The following is a 12,499-nucleotide window of genomic DNA, read 5'->3' as shown; positions in this document are numbered from 1 at the left end:
CAGATCATTAGCAGTCAGGAGGCCACTCCTGCACTCTTCCACTCTTTCGTCTCCATAGGCCGTTATGTCTCGGGGTACTTTCACCTAGTCTAATAATCACGAGAACCCTTCCTTGGAAAAAAAGTTGAAAGACTCCTAATGAGTAATGGTTGGCAGAACCTTTTTATTTAGTTGTTGTACGCAAGGTCTCTAGACTAATATATGGTCATGATCCTTTGATCCTTGATATCATGGCACAGAAGGAGCCAAATCACAAATCCTTTAGAGAGCTATTTTGGCTACTCAGGGAGTATTTCTTTGAGAAGGTTGCCAAGGACAGTTATGCAAAAAGAAAAGCTTGAAGGCTAGTAGATACTTGAAAGGCTGTGGTAGAAACATAAGAAGGCGAGTGTTAAAAACATAGCTGAACTAATGGATGAATTGAAGGATCCAGAGGACTTGGAAGAGATACAACAACCGGCAAATGAACAGATGGCTAGATGAAGTTTCATTTAATCATCGCCAAAAAAAGAAGTTTCATTTAGAGTAATATATGTGAACGACTGGAATAGGAGGAATAATGACATAGAAGATCCAGTGATAATTGACTCCATAAAGTAGACAACAATCTTGGGTACTTCCATAAAATTGCCAATGGTAGAAGAAGGAAAAATAGAAGATGATTGCTGGAACCAGAATATGATATTAATCCAAAAAGGACATGCAAGCTGGAGTATAAAGTGTATTACATTACATTCTTAGCAGGGATCATTTTATCAACAGACTCTAAATTGCACCTCCATTTCTTCTTTAGCTCCTTTGAGAAGCCCAGCTGACAAGTCTCCTAAAAGAAGTTGAGCTCTCAACTCTCCCTCCCGTGTTCACCATATTGATTTTGCGCATTTGGGTAGCTACTTCTCTCATGTTAAGCCGTTCAGTTGGGGATTGGCGTGTACAAAGAAGTGCTACTCGTAGCAAAGATAACAAGGACTGAAAAATTGGCAGGTTTTCCGTTCCTGCTGCTATTTGGTCGATGGTACCATTGCAATCATTTACCAGACGACAATCCAGAAAATTTAATGTGTGATCAGGAAAATTCATTTCCACAAATCTGACAATGGTGAGTTCATTCCTGAACATATCATCCGTTGGTCTTTTTCCTGTCAGCATCTCCAAAAGTACTATTCCAAAACTATATACGTCCCCACAAGTAGATGCGTGACCGTTTTCAGCATACTCTAAAAACAGAGACCAAATCAGTAATCATGGAAGCGGTAAATAATTATATGCAAAACACTTAGAAAAACTAATCATTTGTCAAACAACTATACCTGGAGCCATGTATCCGAGAGTTCCGTTCACAGTAATTGAACTTGAATCACCGACTGTTCTCAGTTTAGAATCAATGTAGAACCTCGCGATGCCAAAATCTCCTAGACAAGCATTCATATGAATGTCTAGGAGTATGTTACTCGGCTTCAAATCACAATGGATGATGGGCCTCCCACTATAATGGTGCAAATAGTCCAATGCGTCGGCTATGTTAGTAACGATGCTTATTCTTTGAGCCAAGCCTAAATGCCTTCCAGTTGCCTGATTCCCTTGATGATGCAACCAAGTGTCCAAGTTTCCATTGGGCATGAAAGCATAGATGATAGCTCTGAAAGCATTGCCTTTGTTGTCGATTGCGGAGCATTCAGTTATGAGGGGAACAATGTTTCTATGACGAATGCCTCTCAATGCTTTGCATTCTAATGCAAAACTTCCTTCGGCACCCGGAATCTCAAGGTCAAGTATCTTGATTGCTATTTCTGTTTTAACTTGTTTCAACTTTCCTTTGTACACTGAGCTGTAACTTCCTTCGCCAATCAAGTTAATCTCAGAGAAGTTGCTTGTCGCTCGAGCTAGATCCCAGTAAGAAACTCTAGGGAATTTCTCCCCGACAGAAGGCAGCAACGAAAATGTTGCCTGTGGTATCTTCTCATGGATTATAAAGCAAGTCAACAGTGCCAATGACAGGAAACCAATTATTGTGATCAACACCGTAATCAAACGATAGTGTCTTCCTGTTCTCGGCGAGGCATCTGGGCATGAGGGGACATGGAAACCGGTTGCTTGTCCGCAAAGTCCCGAGTTGCCATCAAGGGAAACGTTTGCGGGGTGCTCAAACACTCCATTTCTTGGGATTGCTCCTCGGAGACGATTATAAGATAGGTCTAACTTACTAAGAAGTTGAAGATCACTCAGTACTGTTGGGATGACACCTCACAAATCATTATAGGACAGGTTGAGCATGTCCAAGCTCAAAAGGTTGCCTAAAGAGGTTGGAATGACACCGGTGAGATTATTGTGGTCCATTTGGATGGTTATGAGGCCCTGACACTTGCCCAGATCATCGGGAATTTTTCCCGAAAGTCTGCTAGAAGATAGATATAGTGAAATGAGTTGTTTAAGCTCACTAATTTCTGGAGGTATCTCACCTTGCAGATTATTATAGCTAAGGTCCAGCCTTGAGAGTTGTGAAAGTTTTCCCAATGTGGGAGGTATGGGACCTTCAAATTCATTTTGTGCTAGAGAAAGTATTGTCAGTTCTGAAAGGTTGCCAAAAGATGGTGGAATGGACCCGGCGAAATTGTTTCCATGAAGATCTAAATATTGTAAGTTTATTAGACTCCCTAACCATCCTTCAATTTTACCAGTTAAGCTGTTGTTGCTAAGATCCAAATCGATTATGCTACTACGGTTTGCTAGGCTTAAAGGAACTATTCCTGATAGATTGTTTCCATTCATGTGTAGACGTGTGAGTTTAGTGGACAACTTACCGACCAAATCCGGTATGGCTCCTTGCAGCTGATTATTATCTAATGTGAGCGCATATAGATTACTACAGTTTGTTAGTCCATACAAGGATTCCCATCTTTGGCTTTCACTTGATTCAAGCATATTATATCCAAGGTTTAAGTTCTCAAGGTTTGGTAGCTTTCCGAAAATAGGAATTTCTCCAACGAAGCTGTTATCTGATAAATCCATGAGTTGTAGCCGTGAAGCGTTGCCTAGCGAAGCTGGGATGTGACCATGAAGCATGTTCTCGCCCAGCGAAAAAAGTATAATTTCAGGGAGGGTATTGCCAATGTCATGCGGCAATTCCCCTTGCAGCTTATTAACATACAGGCCTAGATATTGGAGAGAAGTCAAATTAAATATTGATGGTGGTATTCGACCTGAGAGCCTATTTTTACCTACGACAAAGCCGATCATGTTGGACCATTGCCCAAACACATCAGGAATGCCCCCCTGTAGTTCATTTTCTTGAAGAATGATCATTTGAAGGTGGGTGGCGTTGCTGATGCTTGGCGGGATGACACCGGTGAGATTATTCATAGAAAGATCTATACCAATTAGATTGTAGAGCGAACCAATTTTTGTGGGGATTGGGCCTTCTAGCATGTTTCTTGAAAGATCCATCGCCTTTAGGTTTGAACAATTTGTGATTGAGTCGGGAATTATCCCGTGGAATGAATTGGAGCTGAGGTCGAGGATGAGGAGCTCATGGAGCTGGTTCAGAGATGGTAACTGGCCGGAGAAGCCATTGGAGGACAAGTTGAGGTCCTGAAGGTACGTTAAGTTCCCAAGTGAGGGGGTGATCTCGCCTGACAAGCTTTCGCCCCCGAGGTGCAGCCCACCGACGCGCCCTGGATTCTCTTGGCTACATGCGACGCCCGTCCAGTTGCAGTAGTGGACGCGTCTGTCCCAAGATCTTAGGGCACCTGTTGGGTCGTTGGTAGCCGCTTTGAAATCGAGCAACGCGAGCATGTCTGTTCTGTTTCCGTGACTGACCGCTGCGCAATGGATGTTGGCAGCTCCATAGAACATCAGCAGCAGAAACGCCAGCAGAATAACCATGTTGTCTGTCCTCAAGGATTGCTGAGTTACCTGCATAAATACATACAGAGCAATGTTCACCGGCGGCCGGCGGATCTAATTACAAGGGCGTCCGTGACACAAACCACTTACAGAACTTAAGTGCTACGTGTGCTCACAACTACAGTTACTTAATGCTCTAGTACAAGCTCTGTGAATACGTACGTACGGAGTATATTATTATGTAACTTTTCACAGCAAAAAAGCAATCAATAAGAGAGACAGTGGCGTACCTCTGCTGGTCGACAGGAGCGCACAAAACGGCAGCTCCCCGCAGCTTGGCTTTGCCGGTAGGTAGTTTGTACTTGCATCTGAATGCTGGGCTGGCTCAGGCCCCATCGGTTTAAATGCAGTTTGTACAGCAGGTTTGCGCCACACACACCGTACTGTCAGCAGTCCGGCCTTATCTGAGTTTGACCTGGACGTCCGGATCAACGGAACTTTCCACTGCTACCTTTCTTTTCTGTCGCTCGTGCTTGAGCTGGACAGTATTCTTGCATTCTGTATGTCCAGCTGCCATCGAATCGAATCCTCACGGATCTAATCCCCCCGTTGTTAAATATAAGTCTTTCTAAAGATTTCACTAATAAACTATATACGGATGTATATAGACATGCTTTAAAATATAGATTTACTCTTTTTGCTTCGCATGTAGACATCTAGTGAAATATGTTAAAAGACTTATATTTATGTACGGAGGGAGTATCTATCTAATCGATCTAGATCTCTTGTGCGCCACATGCATGCTTTGGGAACCTTGCTTTTCTTGGATGGATGAATTATCTACCTGGCATTGATTTTGTGTTTTTTGCCCACAAGAATGTTTTTTTTTCACGAAAAGTTACAGGTATGTAGACAATTAGTCAATGTTAATTACAGGTATGTGAGTTTAATTTGCTCCAATTTGCTGATGAAAAAAATATGACTTTTCGTAATAGTAGAAACTAGGACACTTTCAACTCAATCGTCAATGCTTATGATTTAAGCAAGATTGTTATGTCTGGGGTACTTTCACCTGGTCTAATAATCGTGAGAACACTACCTTGGAAAAACTTGACATACTCCTAAAGAGTTATGGTTCTCGAAATAGGCTTTCGCCCCGTTATATATATAAATAGCAACCACATGATACAACATAAAACCACTGCTGGGTCAAAACAACACATCCACGCCCAAAAAGAAAGAAAGAAGTCTGAAAAAAACCTTGAATTCGTACCCCAAGTCTGAATCAAACCCTGAATTGAGAATCCCTGAAATCGTCACCTTGTCTTTCTTAATCCCGATTTATCCTAGTCCATTAGTGCTAACAGCTGGTTTGGGCGTTGGGATTGCTGACGTTGCTAGGATTAGGAGTTAATTGCACGGATTGTGGCGGACTGTGGGCCTTTTTGGGTATTTACGTACTGTAAGTTGCAACGGTGGAAAGAAGAGAGCTTCAGTAGGGGAACCATATTAGGACTGATCGCCGGCCGACGGCGGCCGCGATGTCTTCCTCCCCCACCCCCTTCCGCGCGTGCGTCGTAGTCAGGTGAAGGTGCTGGAGATGTGGAAGCATCCATGAAATTGCAAGCTTCAAATCATTTGTACAAATTCCTCCTTCTCCTTCTTTCTATTTCTAATGGTACAACTACTGCTCTATCTCAAGGATGCAATCAGGAGGTTTGAAGTTGCAGGTGATGATGGCTGGCAACCATGGATGGAACAGGGCAGACAATTGGAACAGAGGATGCACTGAGACAACTAGTTCTGGAGAAGAATGTAGAGATTAAAGCAATTATGGAAGATGTGATAGTTTGGAGAGAAAAGCAGTGTCCAACTTGAGAAAGCAACATGAAGTGCTATTTATGTGATATGTTACTCATAAGATATCACATAAACAGTTAGTAAATTTGTGAAAATATATGAACATGTTCTCAACAGCATATATGACATTTCAGCTTACAAAAACACAGTATGAATAAGCCAAATTAACAAGCAATTGATTAATATGCTAACAGAGTGACATAACCTGCAAAAGAACATAACCAGAGTGACATAACTTGTAAAATCACTAGTCGAGAGTGACAAAAACAAAAGTACATAGCAGTTCAATAATATGCTAACAGAAAATCACTACTCCATCATATCAGTTCTGTTTTTTTGTAGCCTTTCTCTTCCGACCATTTGTTCCTGCTTGTGCTTGAACTTCTCCTATGCTCTTAGCTTGCTGGCTTGCTCTGATTTGAGCATCAATGTTTGCTTGCTGTTAAAAAATATGACAGTACATAAGCATGTGAATGCACAAGTAATTAAAAAAAGGCAAAACCATTTGAAACAAGAGAGTGAACTTGTATTTACCTCAAATGACTTCATTTTCCTCTCTGTTTTCTTCAGGAATGCATTCTTCTTCCTCCCCTTTTCAGGATTATTGTTGCAACCCGCCTTGTTGTGCCCCTTGTGGCCACACATGCTACAAGTAATTTTAGTGCCATGCTTTGACATTTTCTTTCCTTTTGGTACTTCTCCCTCTTCCCTCTTCCTGTCATTCTTTCGAGGCCTACCTGGCATACTCACATACCCAGGTGCTTGTGGTCTAGGTTTTTCAGAGATAGGCCATCTCTCTTGTCCTTCTACTGGCTCCAAGCAGTGTTCATATATGTTCTTAAATTGCTCAACCGAATAGCATTTGTGAATGAAGTCAGCTATGCTTCTTCCACTCTTGTATATGGCACTGATGGCATGGCAACAAGGCATCCCTGCGAGCTAAAAGTAACCACAAGAGCAAGTCCATTTGTCCAAGTTCACTGTATAGCTCCTCCCTCTGCCACTAACGTGTTTCACCTCAAAAGCTTCCTTGCCATTCCAGAGCACATCACAAAACTGAGTCATTTTGATGGCCACTTTAAGCTTCTTGAAAATGTTTGGGCATATATCACTAGATGTCCACTTTTCACTTTTGCTCCTATTTTCTTGGACTCTAAGTGTCATCTTGTGTCTAATCTTCTCTAGCATAGAGATGATAGGATAGAATCTAGCCTCAACTATAGCATTGTTGAAGGACTCACATAGATTGTTATCCACCGAGGCACAAAGGGACCCGATAGGAAAAATGCTCTTGCCCAATGCTTAGTGTCGTGGGTATAAGCCTGACAGTAGATGTGTAGGGTACGAATGAGATGGGCAGAGTCCTAGCTACGGCGAGGTTGTATGAGTTCAGGCCCCTCTACGGTGGAGGTAATAGCCCTACGTCTCAGTGCTCTTGGAGCTTGTTACCGAGTGTAATATGGAGTACAATGTTTTTCTAACCCTTTTACCAGTGGGGGAGGGCGGCTTATATAGAGTGCGTTGCCCTCCACAACGGTTCTGATTCAAGGGTGGAGTAGTGGCGATTGAATGCATGCGTTACAGGTAACGTATGCTATAAATGCTAGTTAATGCACCCGGAAACGTACGGCAGTTTCCCTCCAGGGAGGTTACGACGCACCGAGTGTATCCAGTCGGTAGGTCCGGTGTCCTCCGAGTCTTAGTCTCCGACTGGATGATTCTGGGCCCGTTACCGACTGGATGATGGGGGCACCTCAATATAGTCGGGCATACTTAAGGTCCTGTCCCTTGCGTGGGGTAGTCCTTGGGTAGGACCTGTAGGACAGGCCTATGACCCTACCCTAGGACTATGACCCCATCATTAGTCCCCGAATGGATTGGGGTTGAAACGTCAAAGCAGTGCTCGATGCTCAGATCCGACTGGACTAGGTTCGGCTTGGGCGTTGCTTGCCTCTATCCATTCTATCTCTCCTGGCCAATGATCCGAGTGAATGTGTTTTGCGGAACGGACTGTCGGGAACCGAGTGCCTTCGCGGCATCTTTTGACACGACCGGTCAACTGACAACGGCGGATTTTCCGGGATCTCAAATTTCGGGTTCCGCGCGCTTAGCGGGGGCGACGTCAGCGCGCTCGAGTAGCGCCTGACTCCTCGATCCTCGCGCCTTCAACTCTTCCGCCGATATCGCCGCGGCTGGTTGGGCGGATAAGATTTCGGGCCCGCTCGCCAGCGACCCAGTCGGTGTTCTATTTAACTCTGGCCGACGAGACCCTTCGGTTACGCTCGCCGAATCCTCTGCTCTTGCTTGCTCCGTCTTCCTCGCCACCTCTTGCGCTCATACACCTTTCCCTTACCATCCTTCTCGAAAGCTCGCCATCGCCGCCATGACCAAGGGCCAAACCAGCAAGATGGAGGCAAGGAAGAAGAAGGGCAAGGTGACGATTGCTCAGCGACGGCAGCGGCCATTGCCAGCGGGATGGATCCAGGGAGACTTTCTCCCTTCCACAGTGACGGAGGGGGACCTGCTGGAGCTGGTAGAGCACGGCCAGCTCGTGCATAAGTCTTGGAGGTTGCCGGCGGACGACGAGGTTGAGCCGGCGCCACGGGAGGGGGAGCGCGTCTTGCTCCTCAGCCACGTTCACCGAGGTTTCTCTCTGCCCCCCACCCTTTCTTCAAGGGTATCATGAATCATTTTGGTGCACAACTCCATCATTTTCCTCTGAACGTCATCGCCCACCTTTCAGCATTCATTGTCTTGTGCGAATGCTTTATTGGTTGTCCTCCCCATTGAGGTTTATTCAAACACATCTTTTCCGTCCGCTCCCAAACCATAAAACGTCTTAGTCAATCGGATGACAAGACGCATCTCCTCCAGCTCTGTGGGGGTTTAGGGTTTCAAAAGAAGAATCGGAGTATTTACCTTGCTCTGCAGTTGAGTGAGTCGGTTAGGAACTGGCAGTCGACGTGGTTCTACTGCCAGGACATAGCCTGTCCGAACGCGTCGACTGGGCTGCCTCCATTCAGTCTAGACCGCCCTGCTCCGCCCAAGCAACTCGCTCTCTCGAAAGCGGAGAAGAAAGACATCCAGCCTTTGGTTGAGGCACTTGCGGATGTTGTTAGGAGGGGGATCACTGGGATGGACTTGCTGGAAGTCTTCATCGGTCGGCGAATCCAGCCCGTGCAAGCCTGCCACCACGCTATGTGGCACTATGCAGGACCCGAGGACTCCACTCGGACCAACGTGGAGGGCATTCTCGAGGAGAAGGTGACCTCAAGGGTGCTCCAAATCACGGGTCCCTGTGAGAATCCCAAGGGGGCCCGCCGAGTGACGCCTTACGGTGCGGACAACCCTCCACCGAATCAGGTGAGTAGCATTAGCCGAGTGCGTTGAACTGCCTTGATTTCAGCAACTCATTTATATCTCCGCGTGATGCTTAACGTTTCCGACTGAAATTCATGCAGGCGTGGACTAACTGGTTCTCCCCCGTCTCGAGCGGGAAACTAGAGGAGGAAGATGAAGAAGGCAGCCAGGAGGGAAGCGTGGAGAGCAACGAATACATCTTCGACAGCGGAGAGTCGGAGGAGGAAAACAGCGAGGAAGAGGAAAAGGATGAAGAGGCAGACTCGCCGCCTCCGCGGCCAGAGCATCGAAATAGGCGTCGGCAAGAGTTTGCCGTCCCTTCAGTTCCCCCCGTGTCGCCAAGTGCCCCGCCTGCTTCCCCGGCTGCACCGAGTGTTCGAGGTACCAAAAGAGCCAGGGACGCAGCCGCTGAACCTGCGGGCCAGTCCTCCAAGGCGCCCAAATCGAGCGGGTCCAAACCTCGGAAGGCTCTGCCGCGGATGAGGGTGGCCATCCCCGTCACCTCCACGTAAGCGAATCTAGTTTTCGGTCCTTTCTGTTGACCGAGTGAACTCTTGTTTTACAAGTAGAATGGTCTTCACTCGACAGGGTTGCCACTTCTGCGACCTCGCCGGCTCGCCAAGGGGACGACCCCATGGACGCGAACAATGTCGTTTCATCACAGCCAGGTACGTTGTGGGAGAGTCGGGTATTTTATTCCTGCAGACTGCGCCACCTCTTTCTTCTTCTGAAGCACTGCGTTATTCGGCTTGTCAGGGGGGAGAGCCTGTCCCTCAGGCTGACCCGACCGCGGAGCCCGTCGAAGAGCCTGTCCCTGAGGCTGCTCCTCCTGCCGCCGCCCCTGCCGCCGACGCTATACCAAACGAAGTGCCTCCGCCGACTGCACCGGCGCCGACGGGTGAGGAACCTACTGGGGCGAACCTTGGGATGAACTAGGATCTCCCCCTGATTCCCGGTTCGTCGAACGCCGAATTCAACATTCGGTGTGTCCCGGAGGAGCAGGTGGGAGCGGTCAAGGGGACCATGGTTCAAGCGAAGCTGATGGCCGGAGAGGCCAAGAGGGTTTATGACTCCGCTGCAGCTTTATATCAGCAGAGCTTGGAGCTGCGCGATGACATCCGAGTAAGTAACCTAGTAAGTACTTACTTTTCTTCTGTAACCCAGTGGGTGTTGTCTGTTGTTTGCAATGGGTTCACTCCGAGTGAACCCAGTGGGTGTAGTCCCCGAGACTTCTGTCGAGTGCTTGCACCGACAGTTGTCTTTATACGTTTGGCCTTTATGTTTATCGTGTCCGTAGACAAGATTTCCGAGTGCGAGTATTTACTGCAGTCGGAGCACTCTTGCGGTAAGAGTCTCTAGAGTAAACTGCACACAGGTGGAGTAGCTTTAGCCTCGGAGGCGTAGGTGAAAACGTGCACCTCAATAGGGTAGACCTGCTTGAGGTGCATGCCAGTGGGGTCACTCTTAGTGAACCCACTGGGTGTAGTCCCCGAGACCGCTGTCGACTGCTTGCGTCGGCAGGGGTCTGAAGAACGTAGTGTGTATTGAGAAAGTTGCTGATAACCTTTTGTTTCGTGTTGTAGAAAACTTGTGATACGGGAACTTCTTATGAAGCCCTCAGAGCGGAGAGGAATCAATATGCTGGTGAACTGGAAGCTGCAATGCTTGCCATGGCTGGTATGAAGGACGCTCTGGAAGCGCGAGAAAAGTCCTTGGAAGAAGCTCGGGAGGCAAACAGGGTATTGACGGCGGAGACGCAGATGATGAGGAAAATAGGACCGATCTGCATAATCAGATGGGCGTCCTGAACAGAAGGTGCATAGCTCAAGAGAAGTATATCACCGACTGGGCTGAGCAAATGATGACTTGTCTGGCTGGTAAGTCTTATGCTTTGTCGAGTGGCTTTATCGTGTGCCATACATTCGGTTTTCATTGCCTGCTTGCTTGTTGGTGGCAGAGTTTTGCGGAGACCCTGAAGCTGAAACGGCGGCTGTGGAACGGTGTGTTAAGGACAAAGTTCCACTCGGTGAGGACGCCAATCGGGATCTGCTTCGAGCACAAATCCGCGCTAGCAAAGTAGGTCCTTTCGTCGGTCGACTGAGAGAAGTCGTTGGCCGAATTAACAAGGAACTTTGGCCGGAAGACGAGTCGCGGGAGGAGATGGAGACCCTAACGAGCCGACTGGAGGAGGTGCCGAGCCAAGTGCAATCTTGGAAGAAATTGGCAGCGCGGTGCGGTGCTGATGTTGCGCTGTCTTTGGTCCGAGTCCATTGCAAGGAGGTGCGGGAAGATAAGCTGAAAGCGTTGAAGGTCGCCAACACGAAGAAACTTCAATTCGAAGACTTCATGGAGACGTTCCTCGAGACTGCCACCCGCATTGCTGAGGGAATTGACTTGGACACTTTTGTGGAGTCCTCTAGTCTTGACGCCGGCCCAGCTGACGCGTAATCAGATGTTATGCTCGGTATGCCGAGTGTTTGCCTGTAAGATATTCTGGCCACTTCTGTTGGCCGTCATACTTTTAGATCGGTGCGGGTAAGCTTGATCCGCACCGAGTCTGTTATCGTTTCTAGACTGTTGGAGTCACAACGAAAACACTTATTCTTTTGCTTGAATGCTGTTTGGAGTTGAACACTTAATGTGTACTCGTAGAATATTAGGGCTTAGGTGATTCATGATCAGTGCTAAGTTCCCGAGTGTAACGTATAGAGCACACTCGGAGGAGCGATTAGTACTTAGGCGATGCAGGATCGCAGCTAAGTCCTCGAGTGTGACGTGAAGTGCACACTCGAAGGAAGATTAGTACTTAGGCGATGCGTGATCGCAGCTAAGTCCCCGAGTGTGACGTAAATTGCACACTCGGAGGAAGTTAATACTTAGGCGATGCGTGATCGCAGCTAAGTCCCCGAGTGTGACGTAAAGTGCACACTCGGAGGAAGTTAATACTTAGGCGATGCGTGATCGCAGCTAAGTCCCCGAGTGTGACGTAAAGTGCACACTCGGAGGAAGTTAATACTTAGGCGATGCGTGATCGCAGCTAAGTCGCCGAGTGTGACGTAAAGTGCACACTCGGAGGAAGTTAATACTTAGGCGATGCAGGATCGCAGCGAAGTCCTCGAGTGTGACGTGAAGTGCACACTCGAAGGAAGATTAGTACTTAGGCGATGCGTGATCGCAGCTAAGTCCCCGAGTGTGACGTAAATTGCACACTCGGAGAAAGTTAATACTTAGGCGATGCGTGATCGCAGCTAAGTCCCCGAGTGCGACGTAAAGTGCACACTCGGAGAAGTTAATACTTAGGCGATGCAGGATCGCAGCTAAGTCCCCGAGTGCGACGTAAAGTGCACACTCGGAGAAGTTAATACTTAGGCGATGCAGGATCGCAGCTAAGTCCCCGAGTGCGACGTAAAGTGCATACTCGGAGAAGTTAATACTT

The 12,499-nt window shown here is 47.4% G+C and overlaps 1 protein-coding gene across 1 annotated transcript; it reads right to left on the bottom strand.

Moving 5' to 3' along the window:
- Positions 1 to 659: 659 nt before the first annotated feature.
- Positions 660 to 4,204, bottom strand: LOC123427930 (putative receptor-like protein kinase At3g47110). Its single transcript, XM_045112069.1, has 2 exons — positions 4,134 to 4,204; positions 660 to 3,912 (listed from the first exon to the last, which is right to left on the bottom strand). Exon 2 carries the CDS (start codon positions 3,880 to 3,882, stop codon positions 2,245 to 2,247), a length of 1,638 nt encoding a protein of 545 aa, XP_044968004.1. The 5' UTR covers positions 3,883 to 3,912; positions 4,134 to 4,204; the 3' UTR covers positions 660 to 2,244.
- Positions 4,205 to 12,499: the final 8,295 nt, after the last annotated feature.

Source organism: Hordeum vulgare, chromosome 2H (assembly GCF_904849725.1).
Source record: "Hordeum vulgare subsp. vulgare chromosome 2H, MorexV3_pseudomolecules_assembly, whole genome shotgun sequence".
NCBI classification, from domain to species: Eukaryota; Viridiplantae; Streptophyta; class Magnoliopsida; order Poales; family Poaceae; genus Hordeum; species Hordeum vulgare.
The sequence above is the reverse complement of the archived record's forward strand: the minus strand, read 5'-3'. Positions and strand labels throughout refer to the sequence as shown.

Coding starts and splice junctions, on each gene's coding strand:
- LOC123427930 (XM_045112069.1), bottom strand. CDS start 3,882: ATGGTTATTCTGCTGGCGTTTCTGCTGCTGATGTTCTATGGAGCTGCC.